This window comes from Acipenser ruthenus, chromosome 15, assembly GCF_902713425.1.
Source record: "Acipenser ruthenus chromosome 15, fAciRut3.2 maternal haplotype, whole genome shotgun sequence".
Lineage (NCBI taxonomy): Eukaryota > Metazoa > Chordata > Actinopteri > Acipenseriformes > Acipenseridae > Acipenser > Acipenser ruthenus.
Genome location: NC_081203.1, coordinates 14,026,201 through 14,043,975, shown reverse-complemented (window position 1 = coordinate 14,043,975; position 17,775 = coordinate 14,026,201). Strand labels below are relative to the sequence as shown.

The following is a 17,775-nucleotide window of genomic DNA, read 5'->3' as shown; positions in this document are numbered from 1 at the left end:
GTAAATAGAAAATCAGCTACAGATGCTGAGCGCTGTTTGTGCCAAAGACCTGTCTCTTGTAATGTTGTTCTGCAGTTCTACATTACACCAGTCCCTGATCCCCAAAGTTGTTAACAATGTAGCTTAACATAATCTTAAATTTTATGTTCCACTTTTGGTAATAGTTTTAGTTTAGAGGATTTAGATGCACATGTGGAACCATTTGTCCAGTTTCTGGAGCACACGTGTAGATCAGAGAGCTGTCCCCTGACCAGTAGAGGAGAGTGTGGAGGGAGTATTCTAAACATCACAGAGCTATCTATCCCCTGACAGGTAGAGAACAGTGTGGAGGATGTAGGAAATTGAAATGTGGGTCAAATGAAGGTAGAAGAGACTATATGAATATGAGGAACTCTGATACTGTGGTTCTGTTGAAGCCCAGCAAAAAAAATTAAATAAAGCAGATTTATTTATTTATTTATTTTTTTTTTTTTGGCAATACAAGTATGTTACAAAAACATTTCAATACAGCAAATCAAAATGTTGTACAGGCAGGACTAGTAAGTATAAGCTGTAACGGTCGCTCTACTCTGTTTATAAACTACAGCACTATCCTCCCTAAGGAGCTATTATTGGTCCCAAAAAATAAAGATAAAAATGATTATTATTATTATTTATTTATTAGCAGACGCAGACTTACAATTATTATAAGATATCACATTATTTTTACATACAATTACAGATTTATACAGTTTGGTTTTTACTGGAGCAATCTAGGTAAAGTACCTTGCTCAAGGGTACAGCAGCAGTGTTCCCACCTAGGATTGAACCCAGAACCCTCCAAATCCCTAAGCACTACTCCACACTGCGGATTAACCGACAGGAAATGCAGGGGCGTCAGAAGTACCAATTTACGAATAATACACTGTTTCCATATTGATGTCAATAAAGCCAGAAATAAATCAATTACAAAACCCCAGTAATGAAACTGAATAGAAAAGTATAAATATGAATAGACTGTTGAGTGAAAGTAAGCAGAAAAGATAAAAACAAATGAGAGGAAAATGGATAATGAAAAGTAAAACTGACTCATACAAATAGCAGAATAAAGTATCTTCTGCGATTTACTTTAACAAACACAATACCTCAGAAATACATAACATTAACAGATAAATGAACCCGTTTTTTCTACAGACAGTAAAGAGTGGCATAGAACACAAATACACCAAGTCCTTTAGATCTGACGGTGTTGCAAACAATCCCAGATGAAGTAGATGAAAACCAAAGTAGCAAAATAAAAAGGAGAAAAAAAAAACCTTTTGACAAAGATATTAAAGGACTTAAACAAAACAAAATCACAATCCAGCTGGAGAGGTGAATAAATGATTTGAGTTTGTAAATGGTGTAAATGTTGCAAAGAAATGAAACGACTCGGGTAACCAGTGATGAATGAAACAGATGAATTTGAGAGCATCTGCAAAGAGGGTCCAATACGGCAATGAAAAGGGTGTTCTTGAAGAGTAAATGAAGACTGTTCAAATCCAAACATGAAGCCAGTAAATCTAAAAATAACAAAAACAAAGCACAGACCTTGCCTCCAAATTTACAAAAGCTTTGCTGGGTTTAAACAAACAAAATAGACTTAGAGCTGCTCAAAAGTTTTATAAAAACTGGTATATGTTTTTCTCCCTCTCAGCCTTTGATTTAAAATCAGGCCTCTCTAGAAGCGACAGAGATCAAAGTAGCACCATTCATGTAAGAGATGTCTTGTGTAAAATGAGCTCAGACAGTCTCTATCCAATAAACGAATAGGCTGCGGTCCGTCTCCATTTGAAAAGGATGCAGACTGAGTAACGTAGCGGAAGGGTCACAGCCTCTCCCAATTAGAGGGGAAGCCCATGACTTCATCCTTTTTGGAGGTGCAGCATAACCTTTCCAACTGTCATAGGGTCCCAAGCCGTTCATGTTAAAGAGGGATATGCAACTTCTGTATTTCAAATTTTTAGTCAGACACATTTTTTAAACTTAAATTTAGCTAAGACACAATAACTAAAAACAAAACAAAAAAAAAACTGTTATTTCTTCAAAGTAACATCACTTATAATGTCCATAAAGTAGACATGATTTCTCTCAGACATTGGTCACTGGAGGTCCACAGCAACATAACTACTTCCTAGGTCAAGACGGAAGAAAATGAAGGGGCAGGCTTTAGACAGTATCATACTGTACATCATCCAGCACTGCTCTTCCATTGTTTTCTGTGGAGGTCTACCGTTCTGTTATTACTCAATAACGAACGCACTAATTAATGACACCTGTTCTTAATCTGCTGCTTACTGATGAAACTCTTCTCATGGGTGCATGAGTTCTTCCCTTAAAGTTCAGTGAGTGGACTGCAGACAAACAAGGGTAAATAGGCAAGTAACTTTAAACAGTTGTAGTATAGGAGTGATGATAGCATTGCTGTGGCGTGGTCCTCAGTAATAATGGAACTCCCTTGTTCAAATAATTGACTCAGGGGTTCTAGTATTACTTTGTGACTTGCCACAGCAGTGCCATTATCCATTTAATTGTGGCAGAACCTTCATGTCTGGAAAATATGGAAATTAAGAGAGCAACAGAAAACGTGAAGAATAAATCTTGAAGTGCCCTCTTATAAAACAATAGAATTTTAGACTTTAAAAAGGTTAAAGGTTTGGAAGATGAAGGATGTATGGCAGCTGGAAATGTTTCCACCTTTTGAAAATTCTAGCTGCTCTTCCAATTCGAAAGAGATTGAAACATTACCTTTCATCACTCAATCATGCAACCACACTGTGGCCTCCAGGTCTACTGTTTCTAAAGTTTGAGAATGAGGTCAGTGGAAAGTGACCCGTCTGATTTCTGTGGAATGCAGCTGCAATGGTAAATCTTCACTCAAATCATCTGTCAGTTCATACAGCCACCAGTGGAATCTCCTGCTTTACCCAATGAACCCTATTGAACTTCAAACAGCCACTAAACAATATTTATACTAGTGACACAAGAGAACATAGAATACCAGGATCTTTAGGGAGGAAGTGGATGAGGAGGTTCTACCACTAAAAAATATTTATACTGGTGACACAAGAAAACACAGAATACCAGGATCTTTAGGGAGGAAGTGGATGAGGAGGTTGTACCGTTATTATTATTTTGAAGCAGCTGAAGCCCTTGTCAGTATTCTAACTATATAGATATCTCTCTGTTTCCATACATGTCTGTACTGTAAGAGCAACTTGGCACACAGAAACAGTAGAGGATGGTATGGAATGATGGCCACCTCACATCAGTAGCGGATTTGCATAGCAGATTGAATAGCATGTGTTGTATGTATAGACAGGGACTCTATGACACAAGTTGGCAATTATAAACCAAGAAGAAAGCTGAGCTACTTCACAGAGCCCATTGTGAGGTGCGTAGGGCACAATGCAGTGAATGGAGCAGCGGTTCCCACTAACACTTCTAAAGAGCCTTTCTTTGGAACTCATTTGACAGTAGTCTAGATGTTAATGTAGACATTTCTTATTATTCTAAATGAGAACCACAAAAATGTTCCTTGATCACTTCAATTAGACACATCATAGAGATGTGTTGAATTACAAGGGTGTTAACCATGGTTTTAAAACCTGTTTTCTTTTTTGCACTAGTGATGTTATCACTGGTCTCCCTTTTTTCTTCTGTTGGTATTGTTTTTAGTTTGGAATAAGCATCTATTTTAAAGACAACACAGTAGATGAGAAGTTGCTGTTGCTGCCTGTTCCCTAATAACTGTGTGTTGTCGTTCACACTCACTCGAGTGGTCTCTCTGCAATCAGCCCCACAGCAGAGTTACCAGCATGCTGCAGCTGCGTAGGTCTATTGGAAATATCAGTTCAGTACAGAAGTAATTGGATTAATGCTGAGATACATTCAGCCCTTCAGTTTGCCCACATGGTTTCAACAGAGGGTAGTAATAAAGCTATCAAGTGATCTGCCACTTCGGATTAAACTGCTGTTCAGTAGATGGTGGTGGAGCTGGAACTGAAGAGCTCAATATTTTAGTGATTGAAATAAGAATCTTAAGTATAATAAGTATGATTGACAACTTTATTATAAAGTAAAGGAACAGTGAGAAAAAATAAGAAAATGTAATTTGAAGCTACTTGCAGTACTCTTGAAAAGGAATTCAGATTTGTACCTAGAAATCTTAAATCTGCATTTCTCGTGGAGGTTCTGATAATATGAATTCATCAGTAATGCCTTTAAAAAAAAAAAAAAAAAAAATAATAATAATAATTTCTTGGTTTTCCAGTTGCGTTCATTATTCTTGTGAGGCCACTGAATGTCAAGAGCCGCTCATCAAAAATGCAGATCTAGACTGTGTCAGCCGGGATTTCTTCAACGGTGACCAGTGCACTCTGACCTGTCATCGAGGCTACGTGCTGCAGCTGCACCGGGACGATTACATCATAAAGAGCCAGGTATGTGCCCTGTGTGCCCAGAGATCACTGCATCCCTCTGCTGCCTTTATGAGCTGGAATTCACACACACACAATCACACACACACACACTCTCTCACACACAATCACACACACTCACACACACAATCACTATCACACACACACACACACACTCTCACACACAATCACACTCTCACACACACTCACACACACTCTCACACACAATCACACTCACACACACACACACTCTCACACACAATCACACACACACACACTCTCTCTCTAACACACACAGACTAGCTTATGAAAACAGCAGTTAAGTTTTTTTTATTGTACTCTGGGGTTACGTTTACTAAGCAGTAAGGGAATAAATTAATGCTAACAGTAAATGGGGTGATTTGAGGCATTGGCTTTAGTTTTTACTTGTTTTATATAATTTTAGGAAACTGTTTCCTGGTGTGTTTGAAGGAAGAAATCGTGAGAATGCCTTTATCCCACACACGTGTGTGTGTGTGTGTGTTTATAATAATAGAGCCCCACCTAAGTGTCTTTAAAAAGCAGTTATTGTGGAAAATGTGCAGCGGTTCATGACTGTTTCATGTAATAGATTTCAATTTTAAATGCGGATGGGTTTTCCAGACAGCACTTGGTGTCGTGATGATTTTTATGTTTTATTTATTCAAACATGCTAATCATGCATGATAAAAAAATGGCATTTTATCAATTTGAATGAAGCCTTATAGTTTCAAATTGAGTGTAAATAAATTACACCAATAGATTCACAGCTAAAGTAAAAATCTTTTTTAAATAAATAAAGGAGCTGTTGCTTTAAAAATAACTCTTAATTCTATAAAACGGTGTCTTTTAAAGGTTCATTACAATAAAGAAATGTAGCCCTTTTACAGTGTAGGGGGTTTGGCACATTTCATCTGATGTGTACAGTGGCTTCTTACAGGCTAAGAATATCTGTTCAGTTCATTTGTTTTCCAGAACAGTAGAAGGTTTGTATCTTCTATTGATTTGATAGTTGTCAGAATCTGTCAGTTTGATTTGCTACTAAACCGTTTGAAGAAGTAGTAGCACACTGTATCCTAATTGGAATTGTACTGATTTTTTTTTTCTTGTATTCTCTAAAGTAGAGCCCTCAACACTGTGCAAGGTGTTATTTAGAAAATATTTTTCAATTTAGTCGTTGCCAATTAGTTTTTATTATTTTCTCCCCAATTTGAAATGCCCAATTATTTTTTTAGGTACCCCTGCGCTGACTCGGGAGGGGCGAAGATGAACACACGCTGTCCTCCGAAGCGTGTGCCGTCAGCCGCCCGCTTCTTTACACACTGCGAACTCACCGTGCAGCCGCCTCAGAGCTACAGCGTCGGAGGACAACGCAGCTCTGGGCATCTTACAGGCAAGCCCGCAGGCACCCGGCCAGACTACAGGGGTCGCTGGTGCGCGGTGAGCCGAGGACACCCTGGCCGACCTAACCCTCCCTCCCCCCGGACGACGCTCGGCCAATTGAGCGCCGCTCCCGTCCACGGTCGGCTGTGGAATAGCATGGACTCAAACTCGCGACGTCCAGGCTGTAGAGCGCATCCTGCACTGTAGCGAGTGATTTTACTGGATGCACCACTCGGGAGCCCCCTGTGCAAGATGTTATATGCACAGTTCTTTATATGCACAGTTCTTGCAGTATCTGTGTATATACCCTGTGCAAGATGTTATATGCACAATTCTTGCAATATCTGTGTATATTCCATTGTGTTTTCCTAAATTTCTGAATCTGGCGCCTCGATAAAGGAGAATGGTAACAAATGAAGAGTGATGCTGTGCACTGCAGAACAGCAGACCAGTATGGTTCTTAACTTGCAGGAAAAACTTTACTGCTGTGTGTGTAATAGATGTTAACAGTAACATGCTAATGAGTAACAAACCACTTAACAGAATATAGTGATTGGGACCTAAAGAGAGTGCTGAATTGATTGTATCCTAACTGGAGCAAACCGCACCTGCCTGGAAACCGGTTTCCTTCTGACATTGGATCGTGTTCAGAAGAAGTCAATCTCTCACCTGATACTAATAGACCTGCCTGTGAATGACAGGGAGGCACTCGCTGTGACTGCAGCTCCAGTGTTGTGTGACAGGAGGAGAGCTTGCAGGATGGGGGTGCAGGGAGGCCAGCGTCCAGCCAGTGTCCACGCTGTTGTGATTCTACCTAGATCCATTGGCAGGAAAATCAAACTGAATCTTCCATAGAGGAGTGTCACAAAGGCGGCCGGAGTGGGTGGCGTCAGACCAGAAACAGGAACACAATAAACAGAGAGATGTGGTTTGGTATAAGCTGGGCGCGTGATCGCGCTCAGCATTTAATAAACAGAAAATAAAAGGTTTGAAACACAAAAACACAGGACACGGCACTTGTAGCCAAAATAAACAGACGAACAAAACGGACTAGACAGTGCACAGACAGACGAACAAAACGGACTAGACAGTGCACAGACAGACGAACAAAACACGGTGAGCAGATAACACTAATATTTACGTTCTTATTTTACTCCTTCTCTCTCTCCCGTTCTCCACTCACCGAACACCTAACCCCGACTGCATGCTACGTGTCTCTATATATACTGTTGTGCTGGGATTCAATTACTAATTAATTATTCACTTGAATCCCAGCACGTGAATTCATTACGTGAAACCCCGTGTTCACATATTATATTTTAAATGCACGTGCGTGATGTGCAATCCCGTGCCTAAATACAAATATACACTTTTTTAAATACACGTGAAACACAGACCCGTTTATATCCCGTGTACCAATGACTATACACCAACATTAACACACGCACGCAACATACAAATGCACACAGGGACGGGGCACATTGCCACATATACCCCCCCTTGTGCGCAGCACACATGGCCTCAACGGCCACCTCCCCCCTTAAAAATCCAGCAGTCCAGGACAAAGTCTCGGGCTGGGAAGGGAGGCTTCAGTGGGCCCTTGGCTGGCAATGCTGTCAGCACCCCTGCCGGTAGTGGCACGGCTGACAGCCTGCTGGTCCATGCTTGCAGCGAACTTGCTGCAGGGGATGCTGGTCTCCTGATCTCACCCCCTTCCTTCGTAGCCGGTAGCTCCCCTTGGTGGGGCTCCGACCACAGTACTGCCGGCAGCGAAGAAGCTGCAGTGGGAGCAGGTCTCCGGACCTCCCCCACGATCTCTGGCAGCGAAACTGCTGCTGGGGTTGGTGGTCTCCAGACCTCCTCCCCCTTCTTTGTGGCCGACAGCTCCCCTTTCTGGGGCTCCGGCCACCGTACTCCCAGTGGTGGAAGTACGGGAAGCAGAGACAGCTCCTGCTGTTCTGCTTCTGGCGGTGGTGGAGGCAGAGGCAGCTCCTGCTCCTCTGCTCCTGGAAGTGGCAGAGGCAGCTCCTGCTCCTCTGCTCCTTCCGGTGGTGGTGGCGGAGGCAAAGGCAGCTCCTGCTCCTCTGCTCCTTGCGGTGGTGGTGGCGGAGGCGGAGGCAGAGGCAGCTCCTGCTCCTCTGCTCCTGGAGGTGGTGGAGGCAGAGGCAGCTCCAGCTCCTGGCGGTGGTGGAGGCAGAGGCAGCTCCAGCTCCTCTGCTCCTGGCGGTGGTGGAGGCAGAGGCAGCTCCAGCTCCTCTGCTCCTGGCGGTGGTGGAGGCAGAGGCAGCTCCAGCTCCTCTGCTCCTGGCGGTGGTGGAACCAGCAGGTATTCACCCTCTGCTGGTGGAGGTGGGAGGGGCCAGCAGTACTCCCACTGCGGTGAAGGTGGAACCAGCAGGTATTCACCCTCTGCTGGTGGAGGTGGGAGGGGCCAGCAGTACTCCCACTGCGGTGAAGGTGGAACCAGCAGGTATTCACCCTCTGCTGGTGGAGGTGGGAGGGGCAAGCAGTCCTCCCACTGCGGTGGAGGTGGAACCAGCAGGCATTCACCCTCTGCTGGTGGAGGTGGGACCAGCAGGTATTCACCCTCTGCTGGCAGCTTGGGTCCTAGGGCTGTGGAAGCCCCGACTTTCCTCTCTTTGGGCTGTGGACGCACCGACTCCTCCCTTTTGGGCTGTGGACGCACCGACTCCTCCCTTTTGGGTTGTGGACGCACCGACTCCTCCCTTTTGGGCTGTGGACGCACCGACTCCTCCCTTTTGGGCTGTGGACGCACCGACTCCCCCCTCTTGGGCTTAGGACGTTCGGGCTCCTCCCACTCAGGCGTAGGACGTTCGGGCTCCTCCCACTCAGGCGTAGGACGTTCGGGCTCCTCCCACTCAGGCGTAGGACGTTCGGGCTCCTCCCACTCAGGCGTAGGACGTTCGGGCTCCTCCCACTCAGGCGTAGGACGCTCGGGCTCCTCCCACTCAGGCGTAGGACGCTCGGGCTCCTCCCACTCAGGCGTAGGACGCTCGGGCTCCTCCCACTCAGGCGTAGGACGCTCAGGCTCCTCCCACTCGGGCTGTGGACGCTCAGGCTCCTCCCACTCGGGCTGTGGACGCTCAGGCTCCTCCCACTCGGGCTGTGGACACTCAGGCTCCTCCCACTCGGGCTGTGGACGCTCAGGCTCCTCCCACTCGGGCTGTGGACGCTCAGGCTCCTCCCACTTGGGCTGTGGACGCTCAGGCTCCTCCCACTTGGGCTGTGGACGCTCAGGCTCCTCCCCATAACTGCGGAAGGGACAGTTGGCGAACAGATGATCCTGGTCGCAGAGGAGGCACCCCGGCGTTGGCTTGTTAGATCGCCGTGGATGTCTGGCCCTTAGGCGGCACTCCTCCTCCTTGTCCTTCACCTCTTTATCCTCCTTCCATCCCATTTTATTTATTTATATATATTTTTGCGGTTCCTGCTCTGGCCTGAGTCCTGGAGGCGCTGTCGATCCCACGCAGGACACCACGTGTCACAAAGACGGCCGGAGTGGGTGGCGTCAGACCAGAAACAGGAACACAATAAACAGAGAGATGTGGTTTGGTATAAGCTGGGCGCGTGATCGCGCTCAGCATTTAATAAACAGAAAATAAAAGGTTTGAAACACAAAAACACAGGACACGGCACTTGTAGCCAAAATAAACAGACGAACAAAACGGACTAGACAGTGCACAGACAGACGAACAAAACGGACTAGACAGTGCACAGACAGACGAACAAAACACGGTGAGCAGATAACACTAATATTTACGTTCTTATTTTACTCCTTCTCTCTCTCCCGTTCTCCACTCACCGAACACCTAACCCCGACTGCATGCTACGTGTCTCTATATATACTGTTGTGCTGGGATTCAATTACTAATTAATTATTCACTTGAATCCCAGCACGTGAATTCATTACGTGAAACCCCGTGTTCACATATTATATTTTAAATGCACGTGCGTGATGTGCAATCCCGTGCCTAAATACAAATATACACTTTTTTAAATACACGTGAAACACAGACCCGTTTATATCCCGTGTACCAATGACTATACACCAACATTAACACACGCACGCAACATACAAATGCACACAGGGACGGGGCACATTGCCACAAGGAGATATGGGGTGGCTTGTGTCCCCTGGATTTTGCACCAATTCAATAGCAATTAGACCCAACTACATAAGCAGCTTTTATACTGAAGTTGTTTAACTTAAGCTATGGTACTGATAGTGACACTGCACTGCCAACATTCAGGCAATTTATATTGTTGTTTATACTCCCATTCAGAATATTTACTGGTTTTTAGCTTCTAATGTGAGCTAGGATTCAGAACCAATATTACTTGTTTGAATACTGTTTCTGATTTACTGAATACAGAAATAACAGGAGGTATCTTATTTTACAAGTAATGAGAAGCAGATACCCCTACACTCCCTGCCAACCCCACCAGCCCACCAGACTAGAGGGGACCAGCGAGAGCCGAGGGTTCAGCGATGGATGTCATTGTACAGAATGCACATGATTGTGTGAACCAGACATTCAAGTGTTAAGCCTGACTCGGTTTACACAAGATCTGTTTTAAGCTCTCCTGAAAAAAACAAGGAATTGAGACTTGATCAGCACCATAAACAAGAATGCAAACCTGGACCTTCAATGCAAAAATTACTCAGAAATTACAAACGACTCAACGGAGTATGGAAAGATGCATGCTGGGAATAACAAGAAGAGACAGGAAAAGGAAGGAATGGATAAGAGCGCAAACAAAAGTATGCAATGTTATTGTACGAGCAAAAAAACTGAAATGGCAGTCGGCCAGACATGTAGCAAGAAGAACAGACCATCGCTGGACCAAGGAGACACTAGACTTGATCCCAAGAGATATAAAGTGACCAAGAAGAAGACCTCCAGGAAGATGGCAAGATGAAATTAGTAAACAAGCTGGAGCAACGTGGATGAGGGACGCAGCAGACAGGCTTTTGTGGAAGAATCTTGGGGCTGAAGATGATGATAATGATATCTATCTATCTATCTCTATCTATCTATCTATCTGTCTATCTATCTATCTATCTAGCTATCTATCTATCTATCTATGTATACACACACACACACAGCGCTCCAGATACGCTGCGTAAAGGGTGTTTTACACATTGAAAAAATATGAATGATATTTAAATTGAATGCATAAAGCATACGCACAGCAATTGTGCTGCACAGCTTGAGTTTACATGTTACAAGATTCTTGTACTTTGTTGGTTTCCGGCGTCTAAGTGGTCAATTCTGAATATACTGCCTGCGGTAAAATAATGGGACAGCTTGTAGCCTGCCTGGGAATTGCAAAAATTAGAAGAAAAAAAAACAATGTATGGTTGATTCCACTCATTTGCAATGCGTGTTTATGACTGGTGAATAAGCGCCTGGATTCTTGATTTTGGATTCCCCATTTCTCAATTAGAGGCACAGTAGCCAGTGGTCATTAAAAAGCAGTTGTACATTTTTAGAAGGAAACTACTTGCGTGCAATGTCTCCCCAATAACAGCCCATCCAGCAGGGAGACTAGGAATGTGTTCAGGGGCTAACTCCTCACATGGGGTGGGGGGGGGGGGGGAATCCTGGCTTCCCCACGGGGATGGGAGGGGGTGAAGAAACAACCAACACGCCCTTGTAGGGTCTCCACTTGACAGATCTCTGTTTGTGGGCCGTGGTCTTCTTCAGTTCCTTCTACAACAATGGGCTGTTGTATCAATAGGCCTATCAGTACAGACGCAGGTGGAATTAGTTTTGACTGAAGATGAGGAACACAGACGACCTTTGACTGCTGGTCTTCAGTATCTTTCAGCCATTATTAATTACAAAGCAGCTAACCTTTGTTGTGTGTCTGAAAACCACACTGGAAACCATAGTTTTCAGTATTGTATTTTTTCCCATAGTTATACACATTTACATACGGTTGCAAAAACAATTCCCGCCGCTATAATAACTGTTTTGTTTGTTTTGTTTTAAGAGCCATATGCACTCCAGACATGCTTGATTTAAATGTTATCATTCCATCGCTAAGGCTTCATGCTGGAGCTCATTTGTTGTGAGCCCTGGTCATTCAATGTAATGATGGTGTATCAGTATTGCTATGATACATGTGGGGAGCCCACCAGCCCACACAAACAGCCATTAGAAAAGGAGATTGCCCTTTCACCTCATGGTAAGAGCTGCAGCATCCACATCTCTTACAGTGCAGCATGAAACCTATTTCTAAAGATATTTGTAATTTTACACTACAATACACAGTGCAGGCCAAATTAAAAGTGATGGCACCTATATTAATACAAATTCATATCTTGTTAAAAAGGGGTAAAACAAAATCAAGGCTATTGAAACACTGATTTTCACAGACAGGCCTGATAAAAATCTGAATATAGTGCCAGAATGTCCTTGAATGAGTGTAACCCTCTCATGGCTTCACACAGATTGCTTCACAGATCTGATTGGAGTTTAAGAAGGAGGTTCAGTGCAGTCTGGGTATGAGTCTATCAGCAGCTCACACGCTGCCCTCTGACATGTTAATAAAACGCAATGGAATGCATTCATTAAAGCTTTTGCATGTGCTAATGTTAAAAGGTGAGAATGTCACGTCTGCCTACTTAACAGGAAATGCTGTAAATCAGTTTGCTAATGTTATCAGATCCTTTAATCAGTTGCTGGTCTTTCCCACACATTTTTCTTTTTTTTTTTTTCTCCCCTTAGAGTATATTTGCAAATCTAGTTCCCAATTACCTTTTTCTAGGAACTTAATTGGAATTTCTTTTAAATATCAACCTGTTTTAAATGAATATTTACTAAATTCTTCTAGCAGTGGTACTACATGTACAATGGTTCAGTGGGCTACAGTGGTACAGTTCATGACAGAATGGTACAACATGGCCATGTTTAACATACTCACAGCATCACATAGCTTACTGTGTTGTGATTACTATTCAGTAGTTCAGTGCAATGTTTTGGAATTGCTGGTAACACCATGTTCTGCAAATGGTTTCTTAGGGTTATATTGTGACATTGTAATGGAGGTGGAAAAACTCAGTCTCAATTGAGCGCTATTGAATAATAGACAACCCTGAGAGATAGTGAGGGTCTCAGAGAACTGAGGTTGATGGGGCACTTGATGACTGAGATGAGAAACCGATTTGAGATGCAGTCTAATAGTATACTGGACCTGATATTGGCAGAAAAATAAAGGTGAATTATTTGGATACATTCGGAGAAATTCATTACGACACTTTTTTTTAAATGAAAATATGACCATTTTGTTTATTTTTTTCATTGTAAATGTTGACACAGCCAATATTCATATGAATGCACCACTTTTAACATCAAAATGCTGTACCCTATACAGGTGCACTCATTGAAAGAAAAAGCACGCCGTTCTGCTATTTCGATTCGTACTGTAATAATATATCAATATGATGACAGACTTGACTTCTGCACAAGCTATTAAGGCTTTGCTTTTTTTTCCTTTACTGGCAAAGCAGAAATCCGGGTTCTTTTGATGTTCAGTAGAGAAGGGGAGAAAAAGCCCTCCAAGTTGCTTTTCTAAATCCAGACCAGCGCTTGACTGAGGGAATCTCCAGCGACTTTGCCAGTGACAAACAAAACACTCTGCTAAGGTTTGAATCTCCTACAATTCAGCAGTAATTGCTTCAATTCTTGTGCGTCTCCCGGCCTTCTGCAGTCTCGAGAGAATGAGAGAGAGAGGTGTTTGTTTCAGGATACAGCTGTAGTAATCTCTTGGGTATACACCTAAATGACAAAAGCTGGTACACTATATAAATGACAAAGAGAGATTCCAAACAAGCCGTCCAGCCACCTCGGTCTGTCGGAGGGGCTTTTCAACTTGTTTGGGCTTTCATTTGCATTCCCAGGTTATACTTTTTAAAAACCTTCCTGGGCTACAGAAAGTGATCGAAGTTAAAGAACTCTTATGCAGTCGTTTTTAATTAGCTTAAACTATTGTTTTAACAAACCAGAGGCAGTCTAAACTATTGTTTAAACACCCCGGAGCTCTATAATTTACTGTAATTGTGGCCAAATCCTTTTCAAAGTAATTGCAGAGTAGCTTCACTTTTGAATAGCTGCTATTCTGAGTGATGCACAGAAATAGTGGTATTATAACCTGCCACATTGCACACGACTGCATCGAAAACTATTGTATTGTATGAGTACCAGTACAAGGGCAACCCAAAATAATAATATTATTATTATTATTATTTATTATTAATAATAAATAAATAAATAAATAAATAAATAAATAAATAAATAATATGCACTGTAGGAAGCCGTTAGGAGGCACGTAGCTTTTTGGTTAGAAATTGTGTAGTATAATAATAATAATAATAATAATAATAAATAGCTTTGCATCAGGTACACTGTATTAAAAACTCCATCCCAAACATTGATAGGTATGTACCTGGCAGGTAGTTCCTTTCGGGTATCATGGCTGTTAAAGGAATGTACAGGGCTGTATGATACAGTTTGCATTTTGAGTATAGATTTTAAATACAGTGGGTTAAAACTGTATACAGAGAGGAAGTCAATACAGAATAATGTAAGCATTAAAAAGGGAGAAGAATGTATTAGTTGTGCTCAGTCTTTGTAACTTGCAGGATATTTAGTAGTTTTGGCCCTGTGTTTGCAGAATACAATACAATACTACTGTAAAGAAGCAGCAGCTTTTCAAATAAGAGAAAGAGACAAGATGCTTACTGGTTAACCTGTGATGAAGGTTTTCAGAGTGCACAGTAGCATCATAACATGGGTAACCTGTGATGAAGGTTTTCCGAGTGCACAGTAGCAGCATTTGATTTTTTGGTTTGGTGTTTTCCCCTCTATAAATAGGGTGTGATTATCCAATTAATTTCAGCAGCCCAAGGCTGGCGAAGGCAGTGGGAAAAGTGAAGTGCAGCCGGTCATAAACAGAACAGCTCCTGTCTGTGGTCAGCAAATCTGGGTTGTGTTGGGGAAAGGGTGGGGGGGATGTCTATAGAAGCACTTGGGTGCAAAACTTACAAAATATCATGAAGAAGTTAACCCCATGCTTCCCAACCGTTTCCAAGCTGGAGCTCGCTTTGGTGTGTTAGGGAATTCTCAGGACCCAAAGGACCAACTAAACATGCACCTTTATCAATTGAATCATGACAAACATGCACTGTAGGATGCTGTTAGGAGGCACGGTACTTGGATGGTTCTCGTGTTCAGCAATCGCCACACATTGAATTATTTCTGTCTCTGGGACTATTTGTCTCCCTTTTGTTGAACATTGTATAACACACACCTGGGGGGTTGATGAGTAATCCTGACCTTGATGAGTTTGTTTTTTCTGATTGCGGTTGATGAGTAATCCTGACCTTGATGAGTTCTCTAAAATAGTGGAATGTTTTTGTTTGTGTGAAATGATCCTTCATACTGTATAATGTGGTGATTCGATGTGGGGAGGATCAAACTGCAGATTTCTGGTGGCAGTCGTGAGCTTTTCTTTGTATTATGGGGAGCGTATTCCTACTGTATAAATTCGTGGCTCTGTGCAGGAGCTCTGAAGCGGCAGGGCCTTTCAGTTTGAATAACATAAAGAATTCACGTGGGTGTACGACCCCAAGCCCACCAACAACACAGGCATAGATCTTCAACTTTCATTTGAAAGCAAATTGTACATTTCCTTGAAATCCCTGAAAATCCGGATTGCACGCCTCGAAGGAATCTTTTAAAATTAGTTTTACTTGTCCCGAATACCGCAGGAATTGCGATCCTGCATAAACAAATGCTTTGAAGAGGCCATTGAAGTTAGCGGTAGATACTAACTTTTAAAACACAAACCCTGTGCTTATTGCACTTGTTAAGAGTCTATTCCAAACATACACCCAGACAACAGCTGTGCATCTCATCAGCATTTTAAACACTTTCTAATTCTTAAAGAAACACGTTGCACTGTAAGTGTACAGTATTAGGATTATTTCTAAAGCGCCTCCCTTCTAGCATTACACTTACCAAGACCACTCCACAGTGGTGCTCAGTTAGGATGCTGTCTATTCCAGACCCTGTGATATTGTCTAGGAATGAGAGGGTTATGCTTCCGTTTCTTTGTTTTACAGTCGGAGTCCACAGTGACAATGACCTGCACAGATGGGAACTGGAACAAAGAGGTCACCTGCGAGCCTGTGGACTGTGGAATCCCAGACAAGTACCACGTTTACCCGGCTGCTTTCCACTGTCCAGAAGGGACCACATTTGGCAAGAAGTGCTGGTTTCAATGTAAGGACCCTGCCCAGCTTCGAGGTGAGCAATCCAAAACAAGGATTCCCATACAAGTAACAAAGGCGACCATGAATAAGTCCCTAAACCATTAGCACAAATAAAACTAAACTACCCACAAATCAACCCTCTCCCTAAAACAAAACAGGAAATAAAAATCATCAGTAAGAGATGATGTTGTTATAAAGGCTTTCTGTGGAGGTCTAGACTGCACTGCAATCCTCACACACCTCTCCTTGGGACAGTAACATATGGAGTATAAACATAGACAAGGTCATGAGGCATCCACAAAACGCATGGATAAGATCAGAGCGCTTACTACAGTATATTGCTCCCCACCCACCAGGCCAGAACACTGGGATGGCTACACACAGCCTTGTAGAATGCATAGCAGCATTTTAAAAGAAGAGCCCGCTTTCTATCGCTCTAGTTTTTGTATAGCTTCAGATTTCTCTATAGAACCTGTTCAGATTGTAGAACCCAAAATAAGCGGCGTCCTCTGCAGTCCTTCTTAAATGAATAAGTGTACAGTAAGCCAAAGTGGAAAAGTTAAGGCGGCTGCAAATAATTTGTTTTCCAAACACACACCTCTGTAATTCTGCTAAGAGGCCCTTTGTTAATAACTGTGGTTATTATTCTGCTGATAACCAGTGCCATGTGTGTGGAGGTTGATCCTCTGTGGTTCTCTCTCCCATCAGGGACCAATAACACTCTGGCCTGCATGGAGGATGCACTCTGGTCTTTCCCCGAGGCACTCTGTGAGCTCATGTGCCTGGCTCCTCCCCCTGTGCCCAACGCTATCCTGCAGACCTCCCGTTGCCGTGCCAACGGACACAAGGTTGGCTCCTTCTGCAAGTACAAATGCAAGCCAGGCTACCACATCCCCGGCCTCTCCAAAACAGCAATAAAGTAAGTTTCTCTGTTTTGTGAATTACTAGCTAAACACTTTGTTGAATTGGTTCTCGCTGTCTAATTTCTCTGGAACCAAACCAACCCAAAACAAATTCAACGTCATGCCCTGTTATTAGCCTGCATTTTATAAAAAACGAGATTGTATTCTCTACATGCTGCTGCTTACTAATCTCTGTAAATGTGATGCCACATTTCCTACCAAGTTCAGACAAAAAAAAACCTGTTCATTTCCTTAGCTTTCCCCCACTAATAAAACAATGATCAAATGTCAGCTGCAATTCAAGGACTACCACAACCAGTGGCTGAGGCTGTTAATTTGGTATTTCAAAGTCTTTAGCATTGGCCAGAACAATAAAGGTCATCGGGAGCATGTCTAATGAGCTCTTGTTAAACAAAATAGGAAGGAAAAACATCTTGAAGCCAGCACTGAAATGTGGTCCCACAGTGAACATCTCTGGCATTATCTTACTGTAATATTGAGGGTTTTTTTTTTTTTTTTTATAAGAAGCTGTTCCAAAAAAATGATTTCGTAATTGGCCATTATGGAAACCCCAGCCATTAGTTCCAAACAGAACATGAGCACGAAAGCAAGACCTTCATGTTTGCAATTAAATTGTTACAGAACATTGTGTTTTTAAATAGTACATGATTTAATTACTTTAACTTCCTCTTTTAGTGACATTTATTGTTGTTATGGTTTTGTCTGAAACTTTGAA

General features: G+C 42.8%; 1 protein-coding gene across 3 annotated transcripts in view; it reads left to right on the top strand.

Annotated features, from left to right (window-relative positions):
* Nucleotides 1–17,775, top strand: part of LOC117973974 (pappalysin-1-like) — a 202,280-nt gene that overhangs the window by 132,651 nt on the left and 51,854 nt on the right. For all 3 annotated transcript variants that reach the window (XM_058987187.1, XM_058987186.1, XM_058987185.1), the window contains 3 exons: nucleotides 4,292–4,460; nucleotides 15,988–16,171; nucleotides 16,846–17,056. In XM_058987187.1, coding sequence (XP_058843170.1) covers nucleotides 4,292–4,460; nucleotides 15,988–16,171; nucleotides 16,846–17,056 — 564 coding nt within the window. The remainder of the gene's footprint in view (nucleotides 1–4,291; nucleotides 4,461–15,987; nucleotides 16,172–16,845; nucleotides 17,057–17,775) is intronic.